Source organism: Andrographis paniculata, unplaced genomic scaffold (assembly GCF_009805555.1).
Source record: "Andrographis paniculata isolate CXL003 unplaced genomic scaffold, ASM980555v1 Contig15END, whole genome shotgun sequence".
Classification (NCBI taxonomy): Eukaryota; Viridiplantae; Streptophyta; class Magnoliopsida; order Lamiales; family Acanthaceae; genus Andrographis; species Andrographis paniculata.
Window position 1 is genome coordinate 1,567,591 of NW_026137435.1, and position 15,322 is coordinate 1,582,912.

The following is a 15,322-nucleotide window of genomic DNA, read 5'->3' on the forward strand; positions in this document are numbered from 1 at the left end:
AATTCTAAATTTATTGGTATTATTTTTAAAATTTTAAAATTTATTCTATATTTCTATAGTTGTTTTATAATATTAAATGTATGTAATAAATGAAATAATTATATAAAAATATAATTAATGATTTTGAGCTTTTATTATTTATTAAAATACTAAATATGTATTATAATAAAATATAGTAAAATATTATATTTCAAATTGGTTAATCTTTATTATATTGATTAAAAATTCTAAAATTTATAAAATATTTAATCCGAATTAATCTAAAAATTTAAAAAAATTTGAACCAATCTAAAAATTCGAAACCAAATTTAAAAATTTTTATTTCAAATATTTTACTCACTTATAAAGTAAATGCATACATTAGAACAAGGCAAAGGGAGTTTTCTTTTAAAAAAAAAAATATATATATATATATGTAAGATTTTAAATAAAAAATATTGAATATGATAATTTCCACTAGCTAATATTCTACTCTCTCCATCTCACTTCTCACGTCCATCTTTTCATTTTTGTTTGTCCAACTTATTTTGTCGTTTTTTTTTTTTTAAATTATACACTTTAATCTTATTTTAAAAAATTTAATTTATAATTTTTTAAATTTTAATTATACTAATAAGTTATTTTAATCTTAATTTATAATTATTTTTATTATATAATAATTATTTTTACTAATATATTTTTAATTATTTACTAATTATACCTCTCCTAAATTCCCATATCTACAGTAAAGCGGACAAAATATCCGAGACAGAGGGAGTAATTCAAAATATTATTTTTGCTTCACTCAAAAATATTATTTTCAAAGCAATCATATAATAATACCAAAATACTATTTTTTAATTTATAAATAAATTATAAATATATCATTACATGTACAATCAATTTATATATAAAATACAAAGGGCAAAATATCAAAAATTATTTTACCCATTTTCACTAACTATTAAAATACTGCGTCCATCCTAATCCAAAGAGGCCACTTTGAAGTTTTGTAAGAGAATAAAGAAATAACAATATTTTATTGATTAATTATATTTTTAATTTAGATAAAAATCAAGAGTATTTTGGTATTAATGTATAATTATTTTTACTAGAATTTGAAGTGTAACAGGTATAAGTGATAATATAATGAAATGGGACGGACAAATCACTTTACCATAAAAAAAAAAAATGAATATAAATTTGACGAACGAAAAAAATATTATCTTTTAATCTAATAAAAGATAAAAAATTCTTTTTGATCAGTAACAAGGGAATATAATATTTTTAAAATATATATATTTTTAAATTAAACTCGTAAGATAAGATTGAAAAACACACAGCAGTGGCCAATTGTTGACATCCTTTGCATTAATTACTTCTCCATCCCAAATACCGTGTCTGCTATACTGTAGATACGGTATTTTAGGAGGGGTGTAATTAGTAGATAATTAAGAATGTATTAGTGAAAATAATTATCCTATAATATAAATAATTATAAATTAAGATTAAAATAACTAATTAGTTTAATTAAAATTAAAAAATTTAAAATAAGATTAAAGTGTGTAATTATTTTTCAAAAAAGAAAAATGATATGGCATGTGGGACGGACAGAAACGACACCATGGACATGGTATCTGGGACCGGAGGGAGTAATTAATTAATTAAATCATTGTGTTGTACCAGTAAATCTCCTGAGCCACGTCAGCAGTAGTTTTCAACGAAATTTTACGCGGAGACTAGAAGGCAAAGACGAGAAAACGCTGTGTTACCTTCACGACTTCATAATAGTCGTGAAAAGCGTGTCTATTAATTTAATAATCTAAATGCTTTTCTTTTTACACGTTTTATATTTTCTATTATAAAAAATTCACTCATAGTGTATTTAAACCTGTTTTTAAAATAATAATAATAGATTAAATTAAAATAAATATTTAAATTTTATTATATGGTGTTTTAAATAAATTTTTAATAAGACATTTTAAATAAAAATAAATACTACTCCACCCGTTATCCAATTGTGTGTTCATTTAACAGGGAAAAATAGGTAAAAATAGAAACTTAAGAAAAAGTGGTATTTTGTACGAGAATAAATTTAGATAACAACAATAAAAAAAAGTGAGAATAAATTTGAATGAAAGAGAGTATTAGATATAATTATATATATATTATAATAAACAATACATACTCTGTCTCACCATATTTGTTCATTATTTTTATTTTTATTTGTTTCACTTTATTTGTTCTTTCTTTTTTAAAAAAAAAATTATTATACACTGCATTTTCAATTTATAATTAATATTTTTAATTTTTAATTAAATTAATTAGTTAGTTTAATTTTAATATATAATTATTTATAATTTATAACATTTTTTACTAATATATTTATTAAGTATTTACTAATTATATTTTACTTAAATTCTGATAGCTACTATGAACTGAACATAAGAGGTGAGACGAATAGAATAGAAAATATTAAGTCCGCATAGTCACATTTCTTACGTAACAACCGGATGGAATTATTTTATTGCATGACCGAACGTTCATTGTCAACATGTATTTATTTAAATGAGATTTCTCGATAAATCTCTAATTGATCCTGCAATAAATAAATAAATCACGATAAATTCATCCAAAACTTTATTAATATAAAAATAAAAAATAAAAAATAAAATAGCACCCGATATAAATACAAACAATACATGTTTTGTAAAATAAAATTACATAATTATGATATTTTTATTATAGATTATATTGAAATCAATTATAAATACGGTTGTATTTGACTATGACTTTTGTTGTCTATTTTATATTAACATAATATAAATGTAACATATGAAAAAAAAATGATTTTAGCACAAATTATAGTAAAAAAATAACACACATATTTTTAAATTTAACACAATATATATTGTATTAAGGAACATATATATTGATAATTATTAGATAATTAATGTATAATAAAAAAATGAAATAATATTTATAAGTGATATAATTATTAAATAATTGATAGTTTATTTGTTTAAGAGTAAGGGGTGTGTATTCAATATAGATTTTATAGGATTTTTGTTGGATTTTTAAAATTTAGGTGTATTCAATCAAGATTTTTAAAAGTATTTTAAAATCAAGAGGTATTCAATCAGACTTTTAAAAATCTTTTAAAATTGTGAGATATTCAATATAGACTTTTAAAAGTATTTTAAAATTTTGAGATATTCAACTATCCATAAACTTTGAAAGTCTATGGGATTTTAATGAAAAATTGTGAAAATTTTGTATAGAAAAGAATTCTCTACATCATCAGAGATTTTGATGGATTCTTAAAATTATTATTATTATCATTATTATTATTATTTTAAAATATATATTTTTATATTATAAATATAATTTTAAAAATAGTATTATCACAATAAATATGTATTATTGTCGCTTTTTTTTTTTTCAATTATCGAATACACTATATTATCATTACGATAACGACGGTGAAATAGATATTTAAATATATATTTTTTTATTGAACCGTTAATTTATATTTATTTATTTATTTTAATATTTTTTTTCAAAAATCGTAAATTATATTTTTTATTTTATTTACATATGTATTTACTCTTTATGTAAAAAAATTATATAAATAATAATAATAACTAATAAAGAAATATAAAGCTAATTTGATATATTGAATGATAATATAATACTAAAAGTATAAAATTAAAATAAATAATCTAGAATATAGTAGTATTACATACGTTACAATACTTCTACATTATTAATACTTATATATTATTTATTAATATTAAATATTATTTTATTAATAATTAGTTATTATATTTATAAAAAATTTTGTTTGATATAAATTTATACAATTAATATATATTCATAAAAAAAAATAATTTACAATCCTACAATATCCATATAAATCTATAAAGAATTCAATCAAATCAGTAGAAATCCATATAAATCAATTACTAAAATTCATCAAACTCAACGTAGACTCTGTCGATTTTCTAAATCCACATAAATCTATAGACTTTTTTAAATTAAAAAAAAAAAAAAATCTATTAAAATCTCAATTGAATACCCCTAAATTTTTCATTACAATTTTAGTATATCCAAAAAAAAAATTTTCATTTCCTTTTCGGTAAAATTAACTCTCAACTAAATAATAAACTATTCATACTTTTAAATTTTCACAATATTTTTTAAAGGTAACATATTATATTACTCTCTCGGTTCCATCTAATTTGTCCTCTTTTAACTGCGCCACTAAATTTTAATGTATCAGTAAAAATAATTATAAATTAAAATTAAAATAACTAAATTAATTTAATTAAAATAAAATAAAAATTATGAATTATAAATTTTAAAATTTAATTAAAATGTATAATTATTTTTTTAAAAAAAAAAAAACACGAAAGAGACAAATTAGGTGAGACAGACCATATGAAATAAAATAAACAAATTAAGTGAAACACAAAAATACTTTATTATACTACATATTTATAAAATATTAATATACATTAATTTCGAGTGCAAAAATCAAATAAAAAATTTACTATTAAAAGATGGAGTATATAAAATAAAAATTGAAATAATTATTCAGTATAATTAATTATAAGAACCTCTCGCAGTCCATGGCACGTGAGATAGGGATGTCCGTTTCGACGCCGCACTTGGCGGGAAGGCCGAGCGCCACGTCATCCTTCATGTTCGGATAACGGTCGGCGACCGCCTTAATGCAGCGGCAGCAGCCCCTCTTGTCGGCCGCCGCCATTTCTTTAACGGCTCGGACGCCGGAACAGCACGCCGGAGATGGGGCGCTGCCGCCGTGGCCTATAAGGTATCTTACGCACGGCGCCAGGGCGGCGTTAACCTGCCGGCAATTCTCCGCCGCCTGGCTCGGCGGCGCCGCCACCAAGAGTACGCCGACAATTATGGCGGCCGCCGCTGCTATTGCAGTGATCCTCATTGTCTTCGTCTATAATTTGTCTAATTAATTGTAATTAATATACGACAATAATATATTGCTGCTGCTATTAATGTGTTTGAGAGTATTTTGGTTTTTGTATTTATAGGTGAAGTTATTTAATTATTTAAATTATAATTAATTTATTTGTATTTATTTATAGGGTGAGGTTTGTTATGCTGCAAAATGGGAGCTGTTATGGTGTTTTGGCTGCTTGTGCTGCATTTCGCCAACAAACTCTTCTCTTCTTATCATCTTCTAGGGTGTGTTTGTTTGGGGATTTGGATTTTGAGTTGGGAGTGAATAGTAAAAATCTTGAATTTGAATAGTTGTATGATGTGATATAAATAGGTGTTGATGTGATATTTTGAATGTAAAATTGATTTTTAGTATAATATAAAAAACGGAGAATAGGTGTTTGATTTGATATTTTTGGGAAAAAAAATTGGATAAGCAGTGTGAATCCAATCCAATCCCCCAAACAAACACACATAATTTATAAATTTATTTATATAAATATCCATGAGTACTTAGGTAGAACACCGTGCAAAGTGACTGTATAAAGGTGTGTTTGTTTGGGGAATCGAATTTTAGTTTAAGATTTTGAATAATAAAAATTTTGAATTTGAATTGCGGTATAATGTTATATAAATAGGTATTAATGCGATATTTTGAATATAAAATTAACTTTTAGTATAATATAAAAAATGTGTTTAATTTGATATTTACAAAAAAATAAAAAAATAAATCAACTAATAGTAAAATTTTTGTAAAGTTTTATATGATAACACACCCTAAAAGAGACGAAAAAACACGAAGACGTTAGGAAATTTAATCCCATAACCTTATAATTACGACTTCATCCCAAGGTCATGTCTTACGGACAACCCTAATCCTAATTTTGCGCCTATGTGATAGTGATGTTTTGTTGTTGCCCATGCCCTAAGCCTAAATTTGCATCTCTATGTGATGCTAATACCTTAAATGAGGGCAAAGCCAAGAATCAATCAATCAACCACTTGTCTAGTCTAGGAGTCATCTCTTGATCCCTTCCTTGCTCCTTGTGCCCACCATTACAATATGTATATACATATATATATATATATATATATAGAGAGAGAGAGAGAGAGAGAGAGAGAGAGAGAGAGAGAGAGAGAGAGAGAGAGAGAGAGATTGGTAAGGATGGGGTTGGTGATGAGCTTGATGGGAAGAGGTAAGAATTCTTGAATTTGATTGATATCTTAATTTCCTATCCTATCCTATCATCCATTTATTTGCTTGTTATTAGTAATATTTGTTTGTGATAATTAAAAGGGTATTGGCAATATAGGCTTGCCAACGGCACAAGTGCTGGGGCTGCTCATGGGAAAGCTTCACAAAGAGTTCATAGAAAAAGATGTCAAAACCTTTCACCAATTCCACATTGCTATTCTTGACATCTTCAGGTCTCTCTCTATTTATTTTTCACTCAATAAAAAATATTAGGCAAAAAAGTATAAAACCATCTGGGATGGACCAAAGAAATCGAACCAAACAGTTGAACCAAACTAAACCAAATTTTCGATTAATCTAACAAATTCGATTCGAATACAAATACTGTATATTTGATATTTGTTCGGTTCAATTTTTATTTTTGATATTGTTTTCAATTCAATTAACCGAACCGAATATATTTATATTAATAGATCTTAAATTTTATATTAATAATTATATTCAGTTCGATTTCAGTTTGGATATTTGAAATATTTATCATTTAATTAGAATTTAATTCTTTTTAATATATTTTTTCTTAATTTCGATCGAATTATTTGCAAATACTGCAAATATTTTCAATTAATCGAAAATTTCAATTCGGATATGGTTCGCAATTTCAATTATTTGTTCGGTTCGATTCAGATATCAAATATCAGCATATTTACAAATAACCGAACCGTATCCAGGGGGTCATTTATAAAAGTTGCAAAAAATCCTGTTGTTTAAAATTTGTGTTAAATTCACTTCTAATTTCCAAAAATGTATTAACTCTTATTCTTCCATTATTAGCAAAGGATGATTGTTCTGAACCCTCCTAATTATGAAAGTAATTCAAAACTTCAATAACTACTAAATCACCGTTAACTAATGATGAAAAAAAGCGTTAAAACTCATTGTTTCTGAAACTATAAGAAAATCTAGTCAAGTTAAAACAACGAGAGGTTTGGCACAATTTTCATAAACCAGCCTAAGTATTATTCATTTCTCACCCACACCGATCAATCGATTTTAACTCAACATTCATTTTCTCAGCGCTGTCAATGCTGCTTTGCCTGGTAAACACTACGATCCACCCTCGACAGAGGAAGTCGAGGTCTGTCTATCTATCTATTGTCCTGACCGATTTCTTATATAAAGCACACAAAAAAGAAACAAAACGGGCACGCAAATGGCATCTAAAGTCTGAATCTTCTTCTACGACAGGAATGTTTTAGGGTGTGGAAGGGAGCGGGAACAAACCAGGAGCAGAAGAAGACAATAGTAGTCGACTTCATGAAGCAGCATGTGAATCTCAGCAAGTTGGATGAGATGACGCTCACGGCAGGGATCGTCACACCTCCCGCTGCCATGGCTGCCAAGAGGGCAGGGGAGACCCTCCCCCAGCTCAACCTCATCAAGAACATCCCTGATGTCATTTTCGTCCCCTCCGCCACATTACTTGCTCTCATATCTGTCAAGTTATCCAGGAAGATAATTCTACGTGACACAATGCCATGAAATTAAAGACTGTAAAACCTACAATTTCCTCACAAACATGCAATCAGAGATCATACATATTTGCAGGGTGAATTCAGAATGGAATTTATCTTCTGTAAATCTTCAAGAACAGATAAATCAGTCGTACCTTGGAATCGCTAACCTTTGGAACCTTTGGGTTTTCGAGTCCATCGACCACCGCCTTTTCTTCTTCCTCTCTTCATCCTTTTAGGGGAAGTGAGCTTAGCAAGAGACCGGATTTTGGGGGGATGCTGCTGTTCATCTTTTGGCGCGTCAGGTTGGTCTTTTGGAAGGGAAGGACTGCCATTACCAGGCACATCGTTAAGGATGGGATTTTGAATTGGGTGAATTTTCACATCCTCAGAGCTGCTGATGTCTTCCTTGACAGTATTCACAGTGGACTTTTCGAAAGGGGGAATCGTCATCCCCTCGAAATTATTCAGTTCTTCCTTCACCCTTTGATTATCAATAAGAACCCAATCTTCTACCTGGGTGAATTACACATCATCCAAACAAAACATTTTAGTTTGCAAATTTAAAAGCCATATCGATGCGCATTACCTCAAGGAAAGGCCAACGTGAAATCCTTCCATTACTTTCATCACAATAATTGTTTCACTAAAAAAAAATAATAAAATTGTTTTTATATCTCCTATTTGTGAGGATATCTATACCGCCATGAAACAGTAGATGCTACGACAAAAAAGCACTTCAAATGAACACAACCGGAAAAATAACCATCAAAATAGAACTAATGGAGTTACTGTGATGTTAACACGCTGATTGAAAACCCCAACTTGTTCCGTTGTAGTTTATAAAATTTCTTTAGAAAATATGAAACCGCTGAATCACCAACAGGAACATTTGGCTCTGTTTCTTTTAAGTGTGGAAAACACTTACCTTTCCACTTAATATATTATATAAAAAAAATCAATTTTCTATTTAAAACATCACATCAAATACTATTTTAATTCAAATTTTATACTATTCCCAAACCCCAAACAACCAAACCTTAGAGAAACACACCTACAGTTTTAGGAAAATTAATGGGATATTGGAGGTAAAATATGAATGAAGGCAATGGTTAGAAACTAGCAAGGGTTTGATAGAACTCACGTTTCCGTATGCATTTGCAAAACCAGCACGAGAAATTCTTGCATTAGCATCGGGAATGTCTGCATAACTTGTATCTGCCTTGTCTGTCATGCGTGCATCATCCATATTGATCAGCTGAGAAGCAATATAAGTTCCAACTGGCACTCGGTCCCCGTCTTTTGGAGTTGGATCATCATCTTGTGTAGGTAGGAAGTTCAAGATATCAGAAGAAGAAAGCTTGTCTGCATTTTCAGTCGTTACTCTGTCTACTCTATCCTTCAGCTGGCCAACCCGTGATTGTAAATGGTATATCTTCCAAAGTACTTGTTCAGAAGAACGATCACCAGGAAAAAGCTCGAACGATAAGAGGTCATCATTTGAGCAAAACCCACCATCAGCGTTGACTGAATGATTAGCTTTCAAATGGGGAAATTAAAAAAAAAAAGTCACTCATAAGTACACTATTTTTTATAGGCAAATAATCGAAATTCTATGCATTTCTATCATTTACAAACCTATGGAGCCTAAAACAACAAATGTATATGAAGGAAACCTTGTGAAGACAATATAAAACTAAAATTTCCATGTAGACTATAATATCTAGGAATATTAGCAAATTTTGAATTAATTCAGACGAAGAGCATAAAGAACAATCAGATGCTAATTATGAGTGATGGAAGAGATGAGCATAAACTTAAAGAGAAATTAACGAGAATGTTAGGAAAATGAAAAGCAGTAAACGATTTCTTACTTGTATTATTTCGCACGTCACTCACAATGGCGCACTCAGAAGAAAAAGACTTCCTGTTCTCTGAAAATAGTCAAGTATCAAAACATTAATCAACCCAGTGAATCAAGCAGAAAATGTTGGTACCAATGAGAAAGGAATTCTACCATAGTAGGAAAAGAGGTTATGACGAGACATGTATGCTGTTACATCCATTGTCATTTCAGTTTTTCTTCTCTTTTTTCTCTTCAGGACGTTAGAATTGCCACACGGATATGGAAGTGATTTCACACCATTATCCAGTTCAGAATTCTCTAGGAATTTTCGCTTCTGCTTGTTTTGGGCCTCGAGTTCTTGATCATACCGTTGAGCAAGGGACTGAAGCTTCTTGATTTGCAATTCAGTCCACTTACAGCGCCACACAAGAGGTTGAATAGAGGACCTCCACTCAGTTGTCAGCTTTTTTCTATACGTCAAAAGCAGTAGCCAGTTATGAGCACACAAATATACTTAACTCTTTCACCTAGTAATCTAAATTTTTAACAAGTCTGACAAGATTATCTCAGGCACCACTCACTAGTAGAGGCTCAAAATGGAGTAGTTAAGAATAGCAGATCGAATCACTTTATTGGAGAGAGCCTAGATGTGAAGTTTTCAACAAAGAATATGTAAATGTTCTGATTAACTACCTACAGCTTATCTAACTTTAGCCTAGCCACAAAAGTGAGCCGTGTAGGCATGCCCAAAGATCCCACAATCATGACTCCATTTTCTTAACGACTAATTAAAACCAGATGACGAATGTACAGAGCAATATGTGAGAATATAGGGCATGGCATATTTCTTCAGAAAACTTAAGTACCTTGTGAGGAACCTTTCATCAAATCTACCAAACTTGGGTGTTGATCCGGCGTCATCACAGAAATCTGACATAGCTTCAGAGTCAACACTCTCGATTCCACTGTCACCAAACGAACTTGAGCTTTCAGTCGTGTCCTGGCATTTTTCTTCAAACAGTTTACTTCCAGAAGATTTTGTACATTCCATAATGTTCACATCAGTATTCCTCTGTATTACTCCTGCCTGCTCATTCGAGGCTTTATCCACTTTATAATCTACATCTTTTCTTGTAAATTTCATGAGCTCGTCTTCAAGTTCTTTTGCAAAATTTTCATTCCCCTTATAAGTTGAAGACCCCATCTTAACTTCCAAACTAATCTAGACCATCCAGCAAATTCCCATAAACCAGTAAAATGTAACCATCTCACCTCGACTAGAGCATAAGCACCAAAGATGCATAAAACACCTGCAGTAAAACGATTCCAGCAATAAATTTCTTCCAATTGGGTTGGAACACAAACCAGGAATTCAAAAGTATCCTCTACATCGATAAAAGTAGAACATATTGGAAAAAGTATCACCGGGTGTCTAATTCATCGCAGCGACCTCTTAAAAGCACGATAGCCATATCCACAGCAATGCACAAGCTGAGAATGTATACTTCATTTGCATCTCAAGAACTAACTTCACCAATCCATGCTTTATTTTATTTCAGAATATACAATACAAGTTCTACAAAATACGTTCTGCAATATCCATTTGAAATGATATTGATCGACCAACATAATATCCCACCAGTCATTTTTGTAATTTCTAATCCAAACATAAATTTCATTAACCTCGATAGTTTCTTCTAAATCTTATCATCAGAGTCAAAATCTGTCGGAAAAGCACCGAATCAGAAACACAGAGGCGTACGTTTACAAAAATGTTTATAAGATAATCACAGTGTTAGCACAAGCATAACTCTATCAATGGATTCGAAGAATCTTGATCCTGAATTCGTATAGAAATGATTGCAATTACCTCTTACACAGCTCGAATGCCTAAATTCATCTAAAAACCGAAATCAAAAAACAAGAAATGCCGAAACATAAGAAATTATCCCGTTTTTCAGGAAATTTGTGCCCCACCCCACCCCCCAACCCCCCCCCCCCCCCCCCCAAAAAAAAAAAAAAAAAAAAAAACTCTTACCTCTCGAAGACACTGAAAACCCGCCGAAAGAAAGATCCGGGTACAGTAAAGCGACCAAAATTTCACTCAATCAAGGGTAGATCGAATCGATTTAGGAAGATTGTGAGTGCGGGAAGGATTTTGGGTGGAATGAAAAAGTGATTTGGGGAATCGGAGTTGCCATGTAAAGGCGTTGGACTTGTGCCAATTCCGCATTCACTTAACCGACATGAAATTCATATTTAACAAATAAGTATATTTCTACACATAATTTAAATATATTTTAATCAAAATATTACTCTATCAAAAAAAAAAATTGAAAATTAAAAAAATGTGCTCAAATCTTTTAATGCTAAAAGTATAAAAAATAGATAATTATAAAATAAAAATAATATTTTAAGATGACAAATGAAATGATAAATAATAATAATAGTACTAATAAGCCTAAATTTAAGTGACAGAAAAATACTAATTTATTTATTCTATTTCTTGGCTTATTTCCCCTGTATTTAAGTAATAGTATTAATTTTAATGATTTTTATTACTTTGCCATAAGCTACAACAGCTCATCCTTGTATTAGTAGGTATCCACACATTTTTTAAAATTTTATAAATTGAATTAATAAAGATAAAAAATTATTATAAAATTAAAAATTTATATTTTCTTCCCACTCAGTAATCATATATTTGTCTCTTTTTTTTTGTTATCTGAATATAATTTTTTAAAAAAAAAAATTGACCAAAAAATATTGGTGTGTTCTTTTTTAATATAACTTCACATATTTATTTTTTAAAAAAAATTAATATATTATACATATTTATTATTTTTATATTACCTATCCAATTCTTTATATCTACTTAACAAAATATTACTTAGAAATCATTTCATAAAACAAATATACCAATATTTTTTGAAATATTTCAAAAAAAGTAATAATAACAATTTGGATGTGTTTACTTGTGCAATTTTGTTTTTAATTTTACTATTTCAATAATTCTTTTCCTCCAAAAACATCAAAATCAAATATCTAATTTTTATTTATTATATTACACTAAAATTTAATTTTACATTCAAAACATCACATCAAACAACTATTTCAATTCAAAATTTTACTATTCAAAATCAAAACTCAAAATCAAAATCTCACAAATAAACACACCCTTACGACTAGGGTGTTTTATTTGACGAAATCGACAAACTAACTTGAAGTAATTAACAAATCATTACACATATTACATATTACTAAGTTAAGAGACTACCCTGAAACAATTATATCGTCACAAGACAGATAATATATGTTATATCATATAATGTGTTATATATTATATTAATATTTATTACTTTTTCTTTATAAACATTTGCTGATCACATCAAATTACTATTGTGCTTAATGATAAATCAAGATATATTTTACTACCTATAATTGTATAATATGTTATTTAAATTTGTACTTTGTATTATATCATTATTTGTTTTTTTTTTTTTATAGATATTTGCTAATATATTGATTTGATCTAATTAACACAGTAACCGAAAAGTAACAAAAAAATATTATGCGCGTCTTACCAATCTAGTTTCATTTTTATGTTTTTCTTATAAGTTGTCTATACAATTATTAAGTTATCATCATTGTTGTCTATTATACTCCGTCATTTTCACTTAAATTGTTCTCTTTTATGTTAGACACGAAATTTTAGGTATTAATTATTAAGTAATTAAGAAATGTATCGATAAAAATAATTATAAATTAAGATTAATCTTGCTATAGTTTAATTAAAATAAACAAAAATTATGAATTATGAATTAGAAAATGTAATTAAAGTATATAATTATATACTCCCTCCGTCCCCAATCTATCTATCTATTTGCTTTTTGTACGGACTTTTAGAAATATTAGTATTATATCCGGATAAAGTAGAAATAGAGGTAAAAAAACTAAATTAACCCTATTAGTATTGTATGATATAAAGGTAATGACATTTGTGTAATATATTGTAAATTATAAAGGTATTTGTAATGTTAGGTAGATAGTACAATTAAAGGAAACAGATACTTTGTTATGGGACGGACCAAAATGAAAAAATGGATGGATTGTTAAGGGACGGAGGGAGTATTTTTCTTTTAAAAAAAAGAAATAAATTATGTGAGACGGACGAATACAGAAATAGTTGACAAATTAAGTGTGACGGAAGAAGTATATATATATAAATTAAATACTCTTTCCCATTTAATAGAATATACTTTTTTATTTTTTTAATTAATTAAAAAATAATAATAATATTTTATTGATTAATTAAAATATATGAAAAAACATGACATTTTTTGGATATATTAATTTGAACGAAAAGAGTATTATTAATTTTTATGTTTTTTGCACTGAAAATTATTTTCGTATTATATATTGTGTGTTTGCATTTTTTTTAGTTGGTTTATACTTCCTTCGTTCAGTTAGAAAATATATATATTTCTATTTTGAAACGTTGATTTATAAAGTAGTCATTTCATTAAATACTTTTTTTTTTCATATATACTCTTACTTTACATCACATCATTACTTTTATACCAAAAAATAAGGACAAAAATGTCATTACACTACTTTTAACTATCAATTATAATTAAAATACTATTATTTTTTAAACTCCGCGTCAAAAGTAAACGAATGTTTATTAAGTGGACAGAGGAAGTATTATTTTATGTCGATTTGAGTTTATACGATGGGTGATTCTTTTTTCACTCAAAGTGAAGTGGTTTTTCGTGTTTATATTTGATTTCATATATGTTTTTGTTTTTAAAAAGAAAAACAAGATTCGAATCCAAAATTTCTAACACATTTCATTTTCATTTAATATGGTTTTTGAAAATGATGTTCATCAAACACACCCAAAAAAATTCATCAAAAAGTACTTACAGTTTAGACAGTCCAACATAATTGTCATCTTGAATTTCAACACCATATCTTTTCTTCAATTCAAGAAAAACCTGCATAGTCAGCAAGCTATCAGACCCGGTCCGGCGACTCTGCCCGACCGCCGGGTTCATCTCCAAGCTCTGAGCCGCCCGGTTCAAACCCAAGCTCCGAGCCGCCCGGTCCAATTCCCAATCCAATCGAAATCGTTTCTTCAAATCGAAAACTGCCCGCCCAAAGTAAACCCTAACGAGCTCACGAAATCCGATCGAATCCTCCGGCAATGGCCGCTGCGACAGAATCCTTACGAGCAATCCGAAATCGAACGCACCTTGGAAGGAGATCCACGTCAGCGTCCGACTGAAGCCGAGTAGGGAGATTTTGAATAGGAATGCGAAGTAACTCGACTCGATACCTTGCCTGTAGATATCGATGGATTCCGAGCTATGGAGGTCGCGATCGGAGAGGAAATTGAAGTTCCAGATGTACTGGAAGGAGGTTCCGAGAGTGGGGAGGTTTCCGGAGGCGTCGGCGAGGGTGAGGCCGATCTGGACGACATTTGCCGCGTCGATTTTGAGCTTCAATTCGGCGTAGAACTGCTCCGGTGATTGGGGAGCGCCGGAGAGCTGAATTGCGGCGCCGCTGTTGATGGAGGCGAAGGGGAATTGACTAATCGATTCTCGGATTTGACGGATTTCGAAGGGGACGTTGTGTTGCCAGACTTCTCGAACCCTAATCGGCAGTGAAGAAGACGCCATTGGAGAAGAATTCAAGGTATGTTTTCATTTTTGATTTTTGAAATTGATTATAAACTGTTTGCTGAACAATTAACGGTTAGCTAGCGGTTAGCATTTCAGTTAGTTGTTAATTAGGGATTATTGGTTGATT

General features: G+C 29.4%; 4 protein-coding genes across 6 annotated transcripts; 1 reads left to right on the forward strand and 3 right to left on the reverse strand.

The window, feature by feature from the left end:
- Positions 1-2,431: 2,431 nt before the first annotated feature.
- LOC127262755 (non-specific lipid-transfer protein 1-like) lies at positions 2,432-5,032 on the reverse strand. Its single transcript, XM_051291569.1, has 2 exons — positions 4,599-5,032; positions 2,432-2,578 (listed from the first exon to the last, which is right to left on the reverse strand). The coding sequence occupies exons 1-2, from the start codon at positions 4,943-4,945 to the stop codon at positions 2,569-2,571; spliced, it is 357 nt and encodes a 118-aa protein (XP_051147526.1). The 5' UTR covers positions 4,946-5,032; the 3' UTR covers positions 2,432-2,568.
- Positions 5,033-5,873: 841 nt separating this feature from the next.
- On the forward strand, positions 5,874-7,835 carry LOC127261895 (uncharacterized). 2 transcript variants are annotated; one of them, XM_051290334.1, is made up of 4 exons: positions 5,874-6,155; positions 6,257-6,387; positions 7,229-7,289; positions 7,400-7,835. In XM_051290334.1, exons 2-4 carry the CDS (start codon positions 6,305-6,307, stop codon positions 7,691-7,693), a joined length of 438 nt encoding a protein of 145 aa, XP_051146291.1. In that variant the 5' UTR covers positions 5,874-6,155; positions 6,257-6,304; the 3' UTR covers positions 7,694-7,835. The 2 variants fall into 2 exon arrangements, with proteins under 2 accessions (XP_051146291.1, XP_051146283.1); XM_051290326.1 differs by having other exon boundaries at positions 5,877-6,155; positions 6,273-6,387.
- LOC127261878 (uncharacterized) lies at positions 7,149-11,751 on the reverse strand. Of its 2 annotated transcripts, XM_051290316.1 has the most exons (8): positions 11,550-11,751; positions 10,937-11,002; positions 10,378-10,821; positions 9,683-9,981; positions 9,540-9,599; positions 8,810-9,204; positions 7,821-8,181; positions 7,149-7,646 (listed from the first exon to the last, which is right to left on the reverse strand). In XM_051290316.1, exons 3-7 carry the CDS (start codon positions 10,713-10,715, stop codon positions 7,831-7,833), a joined length of 1,443 nt encoding a protein of 480 aa, XP_051146273.1. In that variant the 5' UTR covers positions 10,716-10,821; positions 10,937-11,002; positions 11,550-11,751; the 3' UTR covers positions 7,149-7,646; positions 7,821-7,830. The 2 variants fall into 2 exon arrangements, with proteins under 2 accessions (XP_051146273.1, XP_051146265.1); XM_051290308.1 differs by lacking the exon at positions 10,937-11,002.
- A 2,682-nt stretch (positions 11,752-14,433) lies between these two features.
- On the reverse strand, positions 14,434-15,192 carry LOC127260559 (probable CCR4-associated factor 1 homolog 11). The gene has a single exon (XM_051288332.1). The coding sequence runs from the start codon at positions 15,190-15,192 to the stop codon at positions 14,434-14,436; it is 759 nt and encodes a 252-aa protein (XP_051144289.1).
- Between the last annotated feature and the right edge of the window lie 130 nt (positions 15,193-15,322).

Bases quoted from the DNA above. Each gene is read 5' to 3' on its own strand.
- LOC127260559 (XM_051288332.1), bottom strand. From the start codon at position 15,192: ATGGCGTCTTCTTCACTGCCGATTAGGGTTCGAGAAGTCTGGCAACAC.
- LOC127262755 (XM_051291569.1), bottom strand. From the start codon at position 4,945: ATGAGGATCACTGCAATAGCAGCGGCGGCCGCCATAATTGTCGGCGTA.
- LOC127261895 (XM_051290326.1), top strand. From the start codon at position 6,023: ATGTATATACATATATATATATATATATATATAGAGAGAGAGAGAGAG. The intron at 6,388-7,228 runs GTCTCTCTCTAT...TCATTTTCTCAG, and splicing joins GCTATTCTTGACATCTTCAG to CGCTGTCAATGCTGCTTTGC. The intron at 7,290-7,399 runs GTCTGTCTATCT...CTTCTACGACAG, and splicing joins CCTCGACAGAGGAAGTCGAG to GAATGTTTTAGGGTGTGGAA.
- LOC127261878 (XM_051290308.1), bottom strand. From the start codon at position 10,715: ATGGGGTCTTCAACTTATAAGGGGAATGAAAATTTTGCAAAAGAACTT. The intron at 9,600-9,682 runs GTAGAATTCCTT...GACTATTTTCAG, and splicing joins TAACCTCTTTTCCTACTATG to AGAACAGGAAGTCTTTTTCT. The intron at 9,205-9,539 runs GTAAGAAATCGT...CCCATTTGAAAG, and splicing joins TGACGTGCGAAATAATACAA to CTAATCATTCAGTCAACGCT.